The sequence below is a fragment of the Neovison vison genome, chromosome 4 (assembly GCF_020171115.1).
Source record: "Neovison vison isolate M4711 chromosome 4, ASM_NN_V1, whole genome shotgun sequence".
Classification (NCBI taxonomy): Eukaryota; Metazoa; Chordata; class Mammalia; order Carnivora; family Mustelidae; genus Neogale; species Neogale vison.
Window position 1 is genome coordinate 218,861,733 of NC_058094.1, and position 19,910 is coordinate 218,881,642.

A 19,910-nucleotide genomic window follows, 5' to 3' on the forward strand; every position below is an offset into this window, starting at 1 on the left:
GTGCTCGCCTAGCTCGAACCTGAACCGGCTCGAGCGTTCGGCGAGGGAGGGAGTGAGCCGGGAGTTCCTCGCTGCGTGTGCGTGCGGCTCTAAGTGGCTCGGGACGCGGTGCTGTGTTTGTCTTGGTCCTTGTCTTCTCACCTGTGCGGAGGACTTCAGGGTTTTCTTCCACTTCCCCAGTCCCTTTACGTTGCTGGTTAGGACCGCCACCTTTGAGAAGGGGCGCCCGCCCATCCCGGCGGTGAAGCCGAGGAGTCCTGGGGTCTCCATCGTCTTTGCTCACGGGGTTGGAAGCAGTAATTTTGGCAGCAGCCAGTTTCAGATTTAAGTCCCTTGGTGCTGCTGTAATACTTAATCGAATCGTCACCATGTATTAGGAACGAACTTAGAAGTATTGAATGTGGCTGTGAATAAATCAGACGAAAGCCCCAGCTCTAGGGGGGCTTGCATTTTAATAAAATTTGAGAAGACTGGAATGCAAATGGGCATAAATCAGAAAGAGTATTTTTTGCATGTGGCAGGGGAAGAGGAAGCCAAGGGGAATAAAAAAGATAAACTTTTTTCTTTGAGGGGGAAGTCCTTGTCAAATGCGCAGGAATGTTGGTGTTCATGGTCGTAAGGCGGACTGCGTGAAAATTATGAATGGAGTTAGGAATTTAGGGGCAGTGAATTTGTGCTTTTGCTCTAAGAAACATTATTTATCTTGCTTTCTCTCTCTCTCTCTCTTTTTTCCCCCCAGGGGAAGACCAAAGACTAGATTGTAGGAAAAGCAGATAGAAGCCATGTTTCGAAGACCTGTATTACAGGTAACCACTTTGACATAGTAGTGTTGAGATGCCTTATGCTCAACTAATGATCACATCTCCTCCGGCTTTTGACTGCAGAGGCCAAAGGCGTTTGGGCGCACCTACTTTATGGGTACTCATTTGATAGGATTTGGGACAGATTTTACGTAAGCGATGTTCACTAAAACAGAAAATAATTTCCTAGCTGACATGTATAAGGGGAGTCCTAGTTTTAAAGAACATGCTACTTGCATTTAGATCAGTTAGCATTGAATGTCTTTAGTGATCTAAAGACTCTAAGAATCATTTCCAGTAGTTTTTCTATGTGGTCAGACTGTCCTCTGTGGTCAGACTTCGACCGCGCTTCTCCCTGTCCTGAAGAGTGCATCTGAAGTCACCGTGTCACCACAAACGTACAATGTCCTGAATTCCTTCTCACTCCCACCGGTCTGACTCCTTATTTCTCTGGACACTCTAGCCTACCTTCACCCAGACTAGACCACCCATTTTCCTCACTTACATTTGGTCACCAAGTTTGCAGTTTTTTCTTTATAACACCTCTCTCACTCCCCGGCCTGTTAAGACTGATGAAGAATCCGTTCCTCTCAGAAACCTGTTCTCTCCCACGCAGTCTGCAGTAGAATCGACCCTGTATTCTGGGAGTGGGGACACTTTAACCTCTACATAGTTCTAGCCTTTCTCGGTGTATTGGGTGTTGGAATTTGGAACACAGAAGAATTACTGCTGTCTTAATACTACAGCGTGAAGATGTATACAAGAGTTAAAACTTTAATTTTAACAATCATCCCAGTTAAAATCTTTCCCTATTTCTCCTTTTCTAGTGGGTCTTAATTTTTTGTCTCCCTAATGAGACCCATTATTCTGCAACTTGGGAGCTCTGGCTCATCTGAGTATTTAAAGTCGGACCTTTCGAGAAGCATGTGATAGCAGTAGTAGTTTGTTTGGGTCTTTTTACCGTGTGGCAACTCCATCTTTACTTCTTAGCCACCTCGTGTCCCAAAATGTAGGGAAAGGATTCCGTAGTCTGCACTGCCCCAGGAACGGGTGTTCCTTTGATTGGTGGACATCTGCTTTTCATATTAACGGTGCTACTTACTTGGCACATGCTTCTCTGATGTACCGAGTAGTTCTCTGAACGCTGGAGGCAGCAGAGGGCAGTGGGAAAAGTGGCAGCCTTGGTGTCAGATGGCCCTGGGTTCTAGGCACAACTTGCCTGTTATTTCTGTAGGATTTTGGGCAGGTTAATCTGTCTAAACTCTTTTTTTTTGGTCTCCAAAGTAGGGATAATTTTACATAGTTGATTGGTTTCTTCCAAGGACTAATCTGTAAGAGGTAAAGCACTTAGCTGGTGTTCAGTAATGATAGCTTTTGTATCATTGCTGCTGTTTTGTGTCACTTACTACTTTCCACTGACAGACGGACTTGAATGGTCCTATTTTTGTACTTTATCAGAGAACCCGATTTGTCTGAGTCTTTTTCCTTTGGTCTATCCAAAGCATGAATTTTTCCAAAATACATTTGATTTTACCCTTTGTGTGCAGCCACAGAAGCACCTCAATCAGGAGGGCTGCCAGAAAAGAAACAAGGATTCTAAATTAACCTTCTTAGGTGTGCCGTCTAGGACATGGTACCCTTGGGCTTCTGGAGTAGTCGGCCTTCAGGGCCCTCAAGCGTTTGTGTGGTCCTCGTGGTGCTGTGTGGGGGAACATGGGACATGCACTGCTAGTCCTCGGGGGGTGTGTGCTGTAGGAGTCGCTGACTTGATGGTGATGGAGTGTGAGCAGGTCTTCTATTGGGGTTACCTTTCCTCCCAAGTTAAAGCCATTTTACTCATTTGTTCTACTTTAGGTATTTCATCAGTTTGTAAGACGTGAGTCTGAAGTAGCCACCAGCTTGGTTCTTGAAAGATGTAAGTAGTACATTTCCTAGTTTCCTAGTTTTTCCTAATTTCCTAGTTTAAAGTATGTTATGTATAGCAACGTACAAGTATTCTTAAGTGTGTTGTAGAAGAGGTGCACTAGTTGGGCTGTAATCTGTTAATCCTCACGCCCTTGGCCCATGTTTGCCTGTCTGCTCTTGGCCTCATTCCGTCAGGCTGAGGGGCCTTGTAAGAATTTCCTTGAGTCCTGTTTGGTTGTCTCGGTCTTCCAAGGTCATCTGCTATTTGGCTGGGGGAGTGAAAGTTTGGGCAAGCTGTTCTTTCACAGAAATATTCACTCATATTTGTAAAGATTTTCAAATCTCAGATTTGTCCTTTCAACCATATGTGGTTTTTTTTTTTCTTTTCAAAAAAAGGTATTTTAAAGATTTTAAGGTAAAATAAAGAGCTTAATGTTTGTTTCTTGGGGTACTTTCTTTAAGATTATTTTCTCCCTTCTTTTCCCTCCTAGCCTTCCCTTATTTGCCCCAACTTAGCTCTGATCTTCTAGCACCTGTTTAAGGCTGAGCTCGAGGTTGAAATAGTATTCGTAGCTATTCCCCTTCTGGACCTTTCTCTAAATCTCATTTTATTTATACACTGCATTTCAGCTCTGAACCGTGTGCAGCTGCTGGGACGAGTGGGTCAGGACCCCGTCATGAGACAGGTGGAGGGGAAAAATCCAGTCACAATATTCTCTCTAGCGACAAATGAGATGTGGCGGTCCGGGGAGAGTGAAGCATACCAGATGGGTGAGTATGAAAGCCTTGGGTATTCGTTGTATCAGCAGTACAGAGACATTTTTATTCTCAGTTAGTTGACTAGAGATGAGCTACTTTTAGAAAGAATCTTTCTTCTCTAGTTCTATTCCTTTCTCTCAGAAATTGTGACGTTGGTTTTGCTGGGCATGTTGTCTTTTGGCGTTTGCTTTGTGTGCTGGCATTTATAACCATGTTTCCTATTCCTGTGATGTAGGTGATGTCAGTCAAAAGACAACATGGCACAGAATCTCCGTATTCCGCCCAGGCCTCAGAGATGTGGCCTACCAGTATGTGAAAAAGGGGTAAGTTGAGGAAGAAAGGATTTTATAGATTGAGTGGTTTAAAAAACTGGTCAGAAGTGTTTCCGGGGAATGCCTGCCTCCTTTATCCTACTAATTACTCTGTTAACTCGAGATACTTATTCACAGCTTAGTACTATATGCATGGGGTGTTGCCACGTATGACTAATGCAGAGATCTGTAGAACATGGTTTAGCTTTCTAAGAATTTACAGTTTGGGACAGATAAGGAGTGTACATAAATAGAAGCAGATGAGGCAAGAGAGAAGGCAGAGTGTACTGAGTGCCATGTGAGCAAGTGTAACATGCTTTTAGGAATTCCCATGTCGCCTCTTGGCATCTGCATGGGACCCTTAGCACAGGGCCTGGAGTGTCTGAAGTCTGACTCAGTGAGGTATGGCAGTGTTCACAGCACTTCTGCTATGTTTGATAATTTTATGTCGGCTTAATAGTTTCCTTTTGGGGTGCTTGGATTAATTATAAATAAAAATTGTCTTTTCCAAACCTACGGAAGGACGAAAGGGTGTGTTGAACAACAATTATATTCATAGTTAGTATATTTAGAAATGTACTTGTTTTATAGAAATGAAGTATATTTCCTGAAAAACAATTTCAGGAAAAACTAAAATTTGTTTCTTTTTAATAACTGCCTGCCCTTTTTTAACCCACTGAGCCACCCAGGTGCCCCTGCATGCCCTTTTTTAAATATGTATTTCCATTGTCCAGTATGTATGTATGTTTGTATGAATTTGCATTTACACACACATAAATACAGGAAATTTCAAGAAAAGTATCTGTAGGGACGCCTGGGTGGCTCAGTTGGTTAAACAGCTGCCTTCGGCTCAGGTCATGATCCCAGCATCCTGGGATCGAGTCCCACATCGGGCTCCTTGCTCCGCGGGGAACCTGCTCCTCCCTCTGACTCTGCCTGCCATTCTGTCTGCCTGTGCTTGCTCCCCCCGCCCCCGATAAATAAATAAAATATTAAAAAAAAAAAAAAAAGAAAAGTATCTGTATGCAGTTTCACCCATGGATTGATGAATTTGTGTGTACTCCCTTTGGCCTACAATCATTTCATTAGCTTTGTCTGCTTTCTGTTTCTTGGTGATGGTAGACTCTGAAAATGATGCCAGCGTGCATTTTTCTACCCTTTAAAATCAGCTATGGTTGTCTTGTAGTTCAGCCTTCTAAACAGTGCAGAAATAGTCTTAGTAATTAATGCTAAGTGAAATACTGAGCTGAATACCTTTTTTGAATTTTAATAATCTAAGTCCCTTGAGAATAAGTTCATGAACCTATGGGAAAGAATTGGACAATAAGTGAAAATCAGCAAGTCTTTTAGGGAGTCCAGAATCAAAGTGGGGGGAAATGTTGGAAATCAGTCCTAGAGATTGAAAGGATCCCACGACATTGCTTTTCCAATTCGTGGTCTTAAAGTCACTTTTTTTTTTTTTTTTTTTTAAACTTTCATGAGGCCTGCTGGCAGCTCAAGGCTGAGAGCCGTATGTGTCAAGACCGTATGGATGTTCTGTTTTAGTACCCTTAGTACTCCTAATGTTGAACTTTGAGATGTAGCAAAAATGAGATTATGCCTGATTCTCTGTTTTATCCTTCATGTGTGCTTGTTATTGCCTCTCACCGGACTCTGTTTCGTAAAACAGATGACAATCTCCAGGCTGAAAACTGTAAATTTTATTTTTATCAGGTCCCGAATCTATGTAGAAGGGAAAGTAGACTATGGTGAATACACAGATAAAAATAACGTGAGGCGGCAAGCAACAACGATCATAGCTGGTAAGAAGCTTGTGCTAATAGCTATTCCCTGCTCCCCCTTCCCTTTTTTAAAAGCTTGGCTTGTTGTCAGTAACTTGAACGAGGCTTTGAGTACTGATGCTGTGATTGTCAAGCAGCTCGCCGTGAGCGCTGGGGGTGTGGTTTGTGGGTTTGCTCTGAGTGTCTGAGTTCTGGTCATGCAGAACGTTCTCTCTGTGCTCAGTTTCATTTCACAGGTGACTTTTGAGTAGACTGTCTGTCAGTACTTAGCTGTTTGAAGTGAGAAGAACTTTAACGTCTTTAAGGACATGGCCTAAACGTGCAGAAGCCTGTGCCAAGATAGAGTTACTCTACTGTGAGTGGCATTAGACATTTGTGCAGGTTTAGTCACCATCCAGTTGGTCCTTCCAGGATGATTTTAAGTTCCTGTTCTCCTTAGACAAAATGCGAAACAATGTAGAAAACATACACACACAAAGTTTAAGGAAGGTCGGGAAGATACCTCCCTGAGATACCTCCCAGAGCTGAGTTTTCAAACTTCTGTGAAAATTCTACAAGAATTTTGAAACCAATGTAGCCCTTTGGACATACTTAAGTTGACATGAAAATTTTTTTCAATATGGGATTGTTACTCTGAAATGTATTAATGGATGTAAATACCATAGCAGTTTGATAACCATCATCCTTGAAAAAAATACATGAACAAGCTCTTCAACATTTGGAAGTTTTATGTTGTTTCTTTTTCTCTGAACTTGTTTTTCCATTTTCTCCTAAGAAATGTAACAATACATATTGTATAAATAAGAATATTTTATTATTCATCCTGTTATATTTATAACATAAATACATACATAAATTCAAAGTTTTTTAAAAATTTTATTTGAAATTTTATTTTGAATAAAATTTTATTTAAAATTAAGATTATTTTTAAATTTAAAAATATTTTTAAAAATTCTGTGATATTAAGGCTATATATGTTACATTTTCTTTTGATTGAGTTATCATTACAGTTGTTTTTAAAACATAAAATACCAAAGCAATTTTAATATATAAATTTGAAAACTGAAATTGTATTGGAGTGCATCTTTTATGAGAGAAGTGCTCCTTTTTTAACTCGTCAATAAATTGTTAAAATAAGACAACTGATCCCAGCGTCCTTGCTCAGCAGGGAGCCTGCTTCTCCCCCTGCCTCTGCCTGCTACTCTGTCTGCCTGTACTCACTCTCTCTGACAAATAAATAAATAAAATCTTAAAAAAAAAAAAAAAAGACAACTGTTAAAGATTTTATTTATTTGAGAGAGCGAGAGAGAGAGCAAGCGAGCATGTGAGGGAACACAAGCAGGGCAAGTGGGAGAGGGAGAAGCAGGCTTCCCGCTGAGCAGGGAGCCCAATGTGGGGCTTGATCCCAGAACCCTAGGATCACGACCAGAGCTGAAGGCAGATGCTTAACGCACTGAGCCACCCAGGTGCCCCAAAATAAAATAGTGGTTAAACATTGATTCTATTATTAGTTTTTATGGATATAAACACTAAGAAACCTTTTGTATGAGTAAGTACATAGAAATGAAAGAAAGTAATGTCTCAAGTGTTTATGTACTTCTGAGATATGCCAAAATTGGGTATCTTTTAAAAATTATTTTTTTTAATTATTGAAAATGTCAAACACACACAAACATAGAAAAGTGGAAAAAAATCTTCTGTCATTTAGCTTCAACAATTATCAACTGATGGCCAATATTATTTCTTCTGTTTCCCCAGCCTACTTTTCCTCCATTTGGATTATTTTCTAGTGAATTCCCAGACATTATATTATTTCATTCATAAATATTTTCAGTAGGTATTTCTGAAAGATAAGGATTCCTATTTAAAGTGTAACTACAGTGCTATTACCACACTTAATATTAGGAGATTATTAATTATTTTTTTCACAAGATATCACAATGTTTAAATTTCTTTGATTGCTTCATAAATACAAGTCCATAAGGTTATCTTACATGGTTTATATGTATCTTAAGTCTCTTAATCTTTTTTTTTTTTTTAAAGTTCTTACTTATTTATTTGACAGAGAGCTCACAAGCAGGCAGAGAGGCAGGCAGAGAGGGGGGAAGCAGGCTCCCTGCTGAGCAGAGAGCCTGATGTGGTGTTCAATCCCAGGACCCTGAGATCATGACCTGAGCCGAAGACAGAGGCTTAACCCACTGAACCATCCAGGCGCTCCCAAGTCTCTTATTCTTATGAGAAAATTTATTTCCTCACAATTCTGGAGGCCAGACCTCTGAGAACTTAAGTCTCTTAATTGACAGATTTTCCTATTAGCTTTCTTTTTTACCTTGCTCCAGAGTTTATATCTTAACCACTCTACCCTATTGATAAACTATAATTTGTTATAAATAATAAAAAATTTATTTCTTGTGGTTTCTCTGAGGTATATTGATCTTGAAAACCAACATAGTTATCTTTCCACCCTCATTATTATCAGATCTTAGATGAGGTCCTGTCTGACTATTTTGATTTCATAATTCTTGGGCGTCTTACAGTATTTCATTTCTGCGTGCTCTTCTTCCTTGGGCCATGTCTCCAGAGATCTCTGCCTATTCACAAATTTTTTTGTAGACCTTTGTGGGGCATAGGACTATACCTATAAGTTCAGCAGTGGAAAGTCAAACTTTCTAATAAAAAAGTTGGCATTTCTGGGGTGCCTGGGGGACTCAGTGGGTTAAAGCCTCTGCCTTCGGCTCAGGTCATGGTCCTGGGATCGGTCCTGGGATCAGTCCTGGGATTGGGCCCTGTATCGGGCTCTCTGCTCATCGGGGACCCTGCTTCCTCCTCTCTGCCTGCCTCTCTGCCTCCTTGTGATCTCTGTCTGTCAAATACATAAATAAAATCTTAAAAAATTGACATTTCTAAATCTCTATCAATTAGCTATTTCTGAAGCATTTAACACTTTCATATTCCACTATAAACCAAAAGTATGGGCAAACTTTGGATTGTAGGAGTTGTTCTGAGCCAAGCCAACACTAAGTAGAAGTAGTTCAGTTTCTCTGTCATTTTGTTTTCTTCTTGTCCCTAGTATTCACAGCATGGGTGTGTTAATTGAGTCATTAACAGATTTATGGTCAGTAGTAAAAATGAAGAGGTCTTTAGTGACGTTTGAATTGAAAGAAATAGATTTTATTGTTTTTTTCTTCAATCAACCAACATACAGTACATCATTAGTTTTTGATGTAGTGTTCAGTGATTCATTAGTTACACGTTAACACCCAGTGCTCAGAAATAGAGTTTAAATTCGGTGCTTGGTCATTTTTTTCCTCCTAAGGATCCATGTCTTTAATGTAAAAGTAACCACCAGTGGATGGCACTCTTGCTTTTTTACACTGTGGTGTCAGTTGTAATAATTGCTTCTGCAGTAACCTTTCTGTGTCAACCTTTCTGTTTTTAGAAAACTGTATTTGTAGATACTGTAATAACCACTTTTTAAAATAATTCTAAAGTTACAAGAATCTGGATTTTTTTTTAAGTTATACAGAAAGTACTTCTTTTCCTTTGCTTCTCCTAAATTAACTCCATCTGGGACAACATTTTAAATGCAGTGTCTGATCTTGTTTGAAAATGCTTGCTCTGTAATATTGATTAGTAAAAAATTTCCCAAGAATGAGTATAAAAAGTCAATCTATTTTAAAATTTAAAAATAGAGTGTCTTCTGTGTGAATGTTACCGCCTACTTAAAGACATCGGTCGGTTTGTCTTTGCTAACAGGGCCATATGTTGGACCCCATCCTTTCTCTGTACCTCCAGTGCGGGGAGTGTTATACCTGGTCCCTCTTCTGTGTGAGGACGTGCTGCCTGCTTTCATGGCTTCTATCTGAGCACTGCAGGCACTGAAATTTGCGACTAGTTCTTTTGCAGGAAGTTATTGCTGAGCAGTTGTAATTATTTTCAGGGAAGACGAGAAATAGCACACTTTCTCTGCAAGGTCTCAGTTGTCACGTCGCTGAATCCCAACTTTTAGCTCCTTTGGTGCTTCTTGAATATATGCCTCTCGTGAACATAGCAGGACTTAGTTCACATTTGGGGAATTTTTCTAAAATCCTGTTAGATAATAGCACTAAAGTATGTGTTATAGGGGAGCGATTAAATGAGAAAGAGTTCTGAAAATAATACTTATGATTTGGTTTCTTTACAGATAACATTATATTTCTGAGTGACCAGACCAAAGAGAAGGCATAGAGTGGACGAGTCTCCTTTGGCCATTGTTTGGTACAGTCTCATTTCCAAATCATGTATAGTCTTTATAGGTCCTAAGGACAAGAATTAAAATATTATTTTATATAAAATGAATGATAAGACTTCTCATGACTCTTACTCCCCCTCCCCTTTTTGTCTCATAGGCCATTGTAGCTAATTATTTATTCTTTTAAGGATGGTTTCTGTGTACAAGTGTACAAAACAGTGAGCTGTCAGGTTCATCTGTGTTAGAGCAAAGGGCTAAGTGTCCTTTGGGATGTCCCTTGTTTTTGCGCACACTTTTATAGTGTTGATTCAGCCACTGAGTATTTGTTGAGCTTCACTGTGCGGCAGGCATTTATCCCATGGTTGTGAACAACGATTTTCTTACTGTTTGCCCTATAAACTAGATGGCAGGGACTGTATCTTCTCTGTTTACCTGCCCCTTAACCAGGACTTGGCACAGTATACTCGATAAATGGTGACAGATGAATGATCCCAATGGGATAGTAAGCTTTAGCCCAAACTGGAAGGGGTTGCTGAACAGTGGTTGGTATCTCACCTAGAGAGCTTCAAGACTAACCTACCTACCTTCTCCTCTTTTGTTTTTGGGCAAATTTCACTAGTAGCATTCAAATAGATTTTATCAGCAGTAAAAACCTAAAATAATAAGGAGGGGTGAAATAGTTCATCTCCAGGTGATGCCTCCGGGGCCCTGGTTCCACTATTTTCTATCTTTCTAAGCCCCATTGTTATCCTTTAGTCCCATCCAGAACTTGGGGGTTCCCCAAACAACCTTTCACATTGCCTCCCTGGGTTAGAGCCCCAGGAAGGACATTTTCCTTTTATTTTTCCACATGGGCCCGTGGTGTACATACACATCATGTGCACACAGTTACTTTCATGATAAGATTCTGGAAATTACAGAGTAAGAGTGATTTTCTAATAAATACTACATAAAACGAACTTGAGTTTTTCAGTGTGTCTTGTACTGTTCAGGTCTGCAGCAGATCTGCATGGGTCTGCCTGCTGGTTGGCCGCAGTTCAGACTCGGCTGCCGCTGAGCCTGGTGTCCGGGTCCGATGACAGAAGTCCCTCACTCTGTCTAGGCCACCTGGCCTCTGGCTCTGCCTCGGGTCCAGCCTGTGCACGTGTGCCCCAGACGGCGTGCCTTGTCCGCTCCGCCCGAGATCTGGACTGTCTGTGGTTTCCCAGTTCACATACGGCACTACGGACCCGCACTGAGCAGTGTTTTGTACTTACAGTGCAGTTTGGTCAAGGAAAGGTGGAGTTCCTTAGCTTTACCTTGTTCCTGCCCAGGACTAGTAGAACAGTGGTTTCAGTTCCCTGCTCTCAGCTGTCCCTTTTTCCCTGCCGCTGGGACCATTAATCAGTACGTTAACTCTGCTCCCTGACATTCTCCGTTCAGACTGGTGACGTGGTCCTCACTCTTTTGTGCCACATTCCTCAAGCAAGATGTAATGTAGATAAAATTGATCTTTGGGCCACTCTTTCTTGGAAAAGCTACCTTTCTACTCCTTAAAGGTTGTGAGAAGTGATGCAGATTAGTATTCCTGTTTAGTAGTGTGCCTTGGGCAGGTAATATGGTGAACAGCCCAAAGCAACTCTGCGTCTAGGGCGCAGGGGCAGAAAGGCGCGGCCTGCAGGACCCCCGTGAGCCGCAGGCTTCTGCTCACTCCGCTGGAGCTTACCTGACGGGCCCCGAGGTTGGGCAGCGGGGCTTTCAGAGTTGTGTCCTCAGTGCGGAGCCTCCGCATGTGCGTGGTGCTGCGGACCTGAGGGGCACAGCTGTGCCCTTCCCATCTGAGCAGCCCCCTGTGCTGGGAAACTGCACCCCTCCCAAGCTGGTCTTGGAGGACGTGTGGGAGGTTGGTGGTGGGAAGAGTTGGTGGGGTCTCCTAGGCCATGTTTTGTGCCTTATAGTCCCTTTTCATGTTGTTATGGTATCAGGGAATATACCTGTGGGAAACTGTCCTTCGACTTTGATACTGGGATTCTCTGTCGGGGGGAAAGTTGAGTATGATACGTAGAAGCGTGGGAGAAGAAGTATCAAACAGCATGTGGTGTTACCCTACTTTTGAAAAAGAAGAAGTTGATAAAAGTACACGTTTAGAAATGTCTGGGAGGAGAAACCTCAAACGGTCGTGATGATCTCTCGGTGGGGGGATTATGTGTGGTTTTTCCTTACTTTTTTTTGCACTTTTATATATTTTATTTCTTTTAAAGCATTGAACATACATTATTTTTGTATTAAGAAAAAACAAAAGTTTCCACTTTGGGGAAAAAATCTTTCCATTATTTCCAGGCCAGGCTTACACTTCTGATCGACCTTCAGCTAGTACTGCTGCTTGTCCTGGAGGTGAGCAGGGGAGCAGGAGAGCCTCTCGTGTGTCGACGCCCATCTTCTGCATCTTAGTATTACATGCTTAGATACGTCATTCACCTTTTTCCCTCCTTTTTCTTTTGTGTTTTTCTTAATACCCATATGTAACCCAGAATAACGGTCTTTAAAGACCAACCCATATGATATTCACCATTTGCTGCCAACACAATTCTCAAAGAGTCATTCAGTTCTTAAAAATTACTGGACAATGAATCCAGAGACATCCCAAAACACCAAAGATGTGTTTTTGTGGCTGCTTTGGGGATTACTTGTCATTGTCAGCTGGGTTACAGCCTAACCTCTGCAATTCAGGAGAAATTACTGGTGGTTTCTCTGTATTCCCGAAAGAGACCAGACCAGTTTTTGAAGGCAGGGTTGTCTTTTACTCAAAACTACCTGTTCATCCCCATCCAGCTCAGCCTAGCACAGTGCCGTGGCAGGGCTTTCTAAATGTCAGTTCGTTGGATCGCACTGAAACACTGACATGAAAATGAGGGCAGAATCACTTCACTTATTTTTCTGTCAGGGTTTGGATTATATGCTGTGAAGCTTGGTGGGAGCAGCAGCGAGCAAATCATTGTAGAAAAGTTAATGAGTTATAGAGACATCTCTTACAAGGTAATAATTGCCATATTAATGCCTGACATTTATTCTGTACTCAACAGATGCCAGACCCTGAGCTCAGGGCTTTTTATTGTTGTCTCGTTTAACTTATCCCCAAGAAGGTGGTATTATCCTGATTTTACAGGTGAGGAAGCGTGGAACTGAGAGGTTAAGTAACATGTCGGACTCCTGCAGCTTAGCAGGCGCACTGGGAGTGGGAGTTTAGGTATGTGAAGCTCGCGTTTTGCTTTCTGCCTACTCTGCTTCCCATTGTCTCCCTCTTCCATTGGCCCTGCTGTTCAGAACCCCCCACAGATAACTTTTGACCATTCGGGGTGCATCGAAGTCACACCGGGAGTTGCAGTACCGAAACGGTTTTGGTTGGGATAGAATTGGGAATGAGGGAGGAATACCTCCAGCTCTTCATTCTTTCTCACTTTTCAGTCTGATGGTCCTACGGGAAGGTTGCAGTTAGTCTCTTTACCAAGTTATCTTCACCTATTCTTCTTGCTTCCTTGTTACCCAGCAGTTTTCTTGACTGGTTAAAATAGGTTCACGGTGTCTGCTCCTCCTGCTGTTTCCTTCCTGCTGAGGGTTGAAACTGTCAGCACGATCGCTCCGGAATTTGACAGGCCCACGTCTTAGAGGACGAGACCTTCGGCAGGTTCAGCAGCACCGCGGTCCTTTCTCACGGCTAACTTTGCTTTTGTGCTGTTCGCACAGCCTGGGCTGGGACGGCGCGCAGCTGGTGAGGCTGTCCAAATCACGCAGCCACGATGATGACATTTCTCCTTTTGTCTCTTTATTCTTCATCCATTTGCTCTCTGCCATGCTTTGGGACCTTGGGGTGTTGTTTGTCCGTTCTGGCGTACACTGTAGTTCTGTAGCTTTCCTGCCCCACCTGCTGTTTGGATAAAAGGTGGCTTCTCGTGGTAGTTAGTTAAGGCTGTGTAGTCAGACAGCCCGGATCTGCTGCACTTACCAGCTGAGGGGCCTCTGCTCAGTTTCTTAACTTTTGCCTGTGTTGGATTTTTTGTCGTTTTGTTTTTCTGTGAATAAAACAGGGAAAATAGTGGCCCTATGTTCTAGGCTTGCTGTGAGCAACGAATAATGTGTATAACTTACATAGGCCATATTATCTGAATCAATTGCTCGATACTATTGGCCATTGTTATTCTGGCTGTAGTTATTTTAAACAAGGTATTATCTCTTTTGGTCCCCATGCCCATCTCCCCAAGTCTCATAGGATACTTACTAACCTTTGTTGTTGTTGTTGTTAATGTCTGTGGGTTACTAAGAACATAGTTTGTGTTAGTGTTTTTTGGTTTGCTTTTAATCTTCCATGGCTATTTACAGATAATCTGGGTATGTTTTTAAATTCAAAAGTCAGTTGGGCACCTGCTTTGTACCATGCATGTATACACGCCTAGATACAGGGATAAATGGAACAGGGCTAGAAGGGAGAAAGCCTGCCGGCAATTAGGAAGCTACTGAAGGAGCCTAGAAAGGTCCGCAGAGTGGGGACTATAGGTGACATGAGGGGAATGTGGTCTTCACGATTCATTCACTGTGCAACAGTTACATGCTAGATCCCGTTATGGACTCTGGGTAAGGAATACTGAGTAGGATAAAAACACGTAGCTTTGCCCAGAATGTGCTAGGGACCGAGTAGGTGCTGGCGGTAAGAGAAAAGGCCGTGAAGAGAGAATTCTGAAGCTGCTTGGGCAGGTGTGTGGAAATTTTGTTTCTGAGACTAAGGAATGTGAATGTCGGAGCCGATTTGAGAAGAGGAAAGATCAGGAGTAGTTTTGAACATAGTTTAATCATAAAGTCCTTAGCTTATATTTGATATCAATGAGATATCTCAGAAGAGCAGTCAAGACAAGAATGACTATTTTTTTCTTTTGCCAAACACTTTTCAAGCACATTTTGTAAGACAACATAACAAATGTTGCCAGGATTACAGCTTTCTGTTGTGGAAACCATATTATGGGAAAGATTTCCAGTTGCTTACCAGTTTTACAGTGTTCTAGGGACTTGTGTTAATCTGGTGTGGCAAGATGGTGGACATGAAGATAGTTGTCTTGAAAGAAGACTTTGTTACAGTTGGCAAGAGGAGGTCTCATGCCACACCATTTGAACCACATGGGGACGCACCAGTGTAGGCCAAAAGGCAGAATGAATGAGGGGAAAGTGTGCACCAGACCTTTTATTGTGGTTTTTGTGGGATAGAATAATTTTCACCAGGCTTTGGGAAATAGGGGTGGTCCCTTGTTGTCAGGTACTTGGTGATTTTGGGCAGAGGAATACTGTTCGGGACTGCAGGATAGAAGGAGGCTAATGGTGGGTATGAAATCAGGATTGGTTGGTTTGTGTTTTAAAGACTTGCTCATGGGCAAGTGTTTACTATTTCTAGGATTAGCTAATGTTGGGAGGGGTTAGTTACTCCCAGGGTCTGGGAGGCTTCAAGATGTCAAACATCAAAATACGGAAAATAAGAAACATGATTAATTCACTACCCAGTAGCCATTATCCTTTCTATTGAACCCATTAATTTACAGAGCCCACATTTTATTGGAGGTGAGAGTGTGCACAGCTGAAATACTGCATTCTATTCTCCTTTGCAGTTAACAGTTGCTAAGGGGCTGTAAGCAGAAGTCATTTGGTGGTGCTTCCAGGAAAGCTTCTTAAATGATTAACTCTGTTGGGAGGCTTATCCTTTGTGCTTCTCTGGATCCTCACCTGGCTTTTTCTGGTCTGAAATGTGGACATGATGGCTGGATCTCCAGCAGTCATCTTGGACTATGAGACAAGCTTCAGGATGGAAGACAGAAGAAGCTGGGATCTGCGATGACCATGGAACCACCATACCAGTCCTGGACAGTCTATCTCTGGACTTCTTTGGAAGACACAAATAAATCTCTGCCTTGTTTAAGCCATTTCTTTGTGCTTTGCAGTTAAACCTCATTCTTACTAATTCACACATTCTTTATCTTCATATACACAATGAATTCATTATTTAAGTCTCTCCTAAGACCTTCCCCTGCTAGCAGAAGTAAAAACCTCTACTGCCACAGTCCTTCAGACTTTATCCTATGTCTCATTCTAAATTTGGAGAGGGACTGGGACATAACTATGTACACAAAACCTTAGCAATTAGCCTTTAAAAGAGTAAATATAAGCATAATTTTTCAGCAAATAAGTATTCCCTAATTTGGCTTGAAGCCTCTAACGAGGATCCTTAACAGTCCCTTATTAAATAAAGTAGTGCTTAAGTTAAGAACAGAAGTATCACCCTTATGCTTCTCCTGGCAGTATAGCAGACAACATAATCTGGAGTGAGGAGCTGTCCCACCAGATGCTAAGTATGATGTAGTTTCTATCGTATCCTTGGGAATCTTCATTTGGGCTTAACAAAGTACCAGAGACTGGGTGATTTAAACAGCAGACGTTTTGTTGCAATTCCAAGATCATCAGGGTGCCAGCATGGTTGGTATCTTGTAAGGCTTGTGAGGCCTGTGTTCCTGGATTGTAAGTGGCCACCATCTCGCTGTGTGCTCACGTGATGACCTATTTTTGCTGGCAGAGAGTGAGTGAGCTCTCTGGTGTCTCTCTTAAGGACACTAATCCTGTTGGGTCAGGGCCCCACCCTTATGACCTCATTTCACTTTATTGTCTTAAAGGTCCTATCTCAAAACGTGGTCACATTGGGGATTAGGGTTTCCATATGTGCATTTTGAGTGGATACGGTTCGGTCTGTAGCATCAGCCTTATAAGACAAAAGGGAATTCCTCAAGTGACAAGTTCTAAACTAAGCTGAAACTAGAGCAGTAAGTGGGCAACGCACTGAAGAAAGGGCGTTCCCTGATGACATGCTAATCTTGACATTGTGGTTTGGACATAAAAACAAAGGGTATGTGTCAAAGGTGTGGCTCAAGGGGCCTTGGAATTAGAAGAGCATTTCTCTTAAAATGAGCAGGCAGTGATGTCTTATCACTCCCTCTCCTCAACAACTTGTACTGAGGCTTTAGCAAGCATAGTTGGGAAGGAAAGAAAAAAGTATTAAGATGGAAATGAAGAAAGTTACACATGCTGGGATTACATAGAAACCAGAAAAGAATCTGTAGATGAATAATGAGAAGTTGCTGGAGACAGGATCAGTATACAAAAGTCAATTGCAAACAACAGCAAAGATGCCCTTATGCAAGAGCATCAGAAAATGAAAGGAGTCTTTCAAGTGTGTGGTCTCTATGGAGGACTTAAAACCTTACTGAAATACACTCAAAGACTAAATGTATCGGTAAACCACGTTTATTGTAAGCATCAATAATGTAAAGATACCAACTGTCCCCAAATTGATGTTACAGATCAAATAAAAATTCCCAGGAGTTTTGGGCAACTGGACAAGTTGATTCTAAAAATGCATTGATAATCAAAGGTCCAAGATCAGACAACATACTCCTGAAGAGGAAGCATGAGATGGGGGACTTGCTTTGTCCGTTGGGAAGACTTTCCTTTTAATTAAAGCTGTGCTGATAAAAGAACTGTACTGTGGATGCAGGAATAAACAGAACAGTGGTATAGAATAGAGAACCCAGAAGCAGACCATGTATGGATGGACATGATAAATGATAAAAGTGGCATAGATCAGTGGGTAAAATAGAGATTTTTATTCAATAAAGTGTGCTAGGGAGATTTGTTATTCATACAGAAAAAAAAATGAAATCAGATCTCTACCTTACGCAAAGATCAATTCTTGGTTATTTAAAGACTTGTGAAAGGCAAAACATTAAAAATTTTGGAAGAAAATATGAGACAGTGTCTTTATGCTCTGGTGGCATGGAAGTCTCTTTTTAAAACAAATGTAGGGGTGCCTGGGCGGCTCAGTGGGTTAAAGTCTCTGCCTTCAGCTCAGGTCATGATCCCAGGGTCCTGTGATCGAGCCCCGCATTGGGCTGTCTGCTCAGCGGGGAGCCTGCTTCCCCCTCTCTCTCTGCCTGCCTCTGCCTACTTATCATCTCTGTCAAATAAAATGTAAAAAGGAGGGATACATTTAACTATTAAAAGTAACCTTTTTAAAATTAGAAGTCACCATAAAGAAAGCAAAATGACAAGTCACAAGCTGGGAGAGAAGATATTTGCAGTAGTATAACTGAAATACAGGCTAGAGTAAATAAAGGATTACAAAGCAATAAAAATACAATCTAGAATATATGAAGGCCTACAAAGCAAAGAGGAGATAACAGCTTAGTAGAAAAATGGGGAAAGACATAGAGACTGAAATATAAATGATCTATGGAAAAGTAGTTGACTTCATTAATAATCAAGGAAATGCAAACCAAAAACTGCAATGAGATTTCATTTTAAGCCCTCCACACTAGCAAGTTCTGACACATTTGATAGAACGAAGTGTGAAGGAGGATTCTTTACACCAGTGGAAATTAGGCACTGGTGGGAGGGTGTAAATGGGCACCTCCTTTTGAGAAACATGTCAGCATGAACTGGTTTTGAAATTTCATCTAGTTATTCCATCTTGAAGGTACACCCTTATAGGAAGTTTTGCCCATGTGGCCCAAGAAACATGTACAAGAGTGTTCTTAGCAATAATGTACATAATAGCACAACCAACAACCCAAGGAAACTACCTAAATGTTCATCAGCAGACAATGGGTAAATAAATGTTCACACTGTGGCATACAGCTGTGTAAATGTATTACAACCATTCCAGAAACAGTAATTTTTAGAAACATAATACTGAGTCAATATCAGTTAAAAAATGAATCTGAAACTTGGGTTAAAAACAAAAGAATGCCAAGTTGGTGCAGCCTCTTTGGAGAACAGTGTGGAGATTCCTCAAGAAATTAAAAATAGAACTTCCCTATGACCCTGCCATTGCACTACTGGGTATTTACCCCAAAGATACAGATGCAGTGAAAAGAAGGGCCATCTGTACGCCAATGTTTATAGCAGCAATGGCCACGGTCGCCAAACTGGAAAGAACCAAGATGCCCTTCAACGGACAAATGGATAAGGAAGATGTGGTCCATATACACTACGGAGTATTATGCCTCCATCAGAAAGGATGAATACCCAACTTTTGTGGCAACATGGACGGGACTGGAAGAGATTATGCTGAGTGAAATAAGTCAAGCAGAGAGAGTCAATTATCATATGGTTTCACTTATTTGTGGAGCATAACAAATATCATGAAGGACATGGGGAGATAGAGAGGAGAAGGGAGTTGGGGGAAATTGGAAGGGGAGGTGAATCATGAGAGACTATGGACTCTGAAAAACAATCTGAGGTTTTGAAGGGGTGGGGGGGGTGGGAGGTCGGGGTACCAAGTGGTGGGTATTATAGAGGGCATGGATTGCATGGAGCACTGGGTGTGGTGCAAAAATAATGAATACTGTTGTGCTGAAAATAAATAAAAAATAAATTTAAAAACAAAAACAAAAACAAAAATCAAGCTTTCTTTAGAAAATTTTTTATTCAGGGTATCTGAGTAGCTCAGTCCACTAAATGTCTGACTCTTGATTTTGGCTCAGGTCTTGATCCCCGGGTTGTGAGATGGAGCCCCACCTGACCTTGGGCTTCACACTCAGCAGGGAGTCTGCTTGAGATTCTCTCCCTCTCCCCTCCCCTCCCCCACCTCTATGTGTGTACTTTCTCAGATAAATCTTTTTTTTAAAAACGACAACTTATTTATTCAGTATATATTTATTGCGGTTCTGCTGTGTGCTAAGGTCTGAACCTAGGACCTTAGTGTTTAATGAGTAAAACATCCAAAAGGGGCATTATTAATTAGTTGACATGACAGGCTGAGCAGGGAGCCTGATGTGGGGCTCGATCCCAGGACCCTGGGATCATGACCTGAGCTGAAGACAGACGCTTAACTGACTAAGCCACTCAGGCGCCCCGATCCTTCTTTTTGTAGGAAATTTGTATTGCAATGAGAAAAGTTGTCTGAAAATAACCCTCCTTCAAACTCAGTTGTCTGGAGAAAACACTAGCTGGAGAAAGAGGGTTTCTTTCACTTCCCCCACCAGTAAGTGCTTACATAAGCTCAGTTACCCCAGAACTGTTGACTCTTAATATCAGTGGGAACTATAACATCCTGTGG

At 41.6% G+C, this 19,910-nt stretch overlaps 1 protein-coding gene across 4 annotated transcripts in view; it reads left to right on the forward strand.

Moving 5' to 3' along the window:
• SSBP1 (single stranded DNA binding protein 1) overlaps positions 1-19,910 on the forward strand; it is a 26,509-nt gene continuing 6,599 nt past the window's right edge. The window contains exons 1-8 of one of the 4 annotated variants that reach the window (XM_044246739.1): positions 12-77; positions 740-806; positions 2,655-2,715; positions 3,336-3,476; positions 3,700-3,787; positions 5,489-5,577; positions 9,740-9,813; positions 15,415-15,726. In XM_044246739.1, coding sequence (XP_044102674.1) covers positions 783-806; positions 2,655-2,715; positions 3,336-3,476; positions 3,700-3,787; positions 5,489-5,577; positions 9,740-9,783 — 447 coding nt within the window. In that variant the 5' untranslated portion in view covers positions 12-77; positions 740-782 and the 3' untranslated portion in view covers positions 9,784-9,813; positions 15,415-15,726. Of the gene's footprint in view, positions 78-124; positions 144-739; positions 807-2,654; positions 2,716-3,335; positions 3,477-3,699; positions 3,788-5,488; positions 5,578-9,739; positions 9,895-15,414; positions 15,727-19,910 lie in introns of those variants that run through there. The other 3 variants (XM_044246737.1, XM_044246740.1, XM_044246738.1) reach the window with 3 other exon arrangements.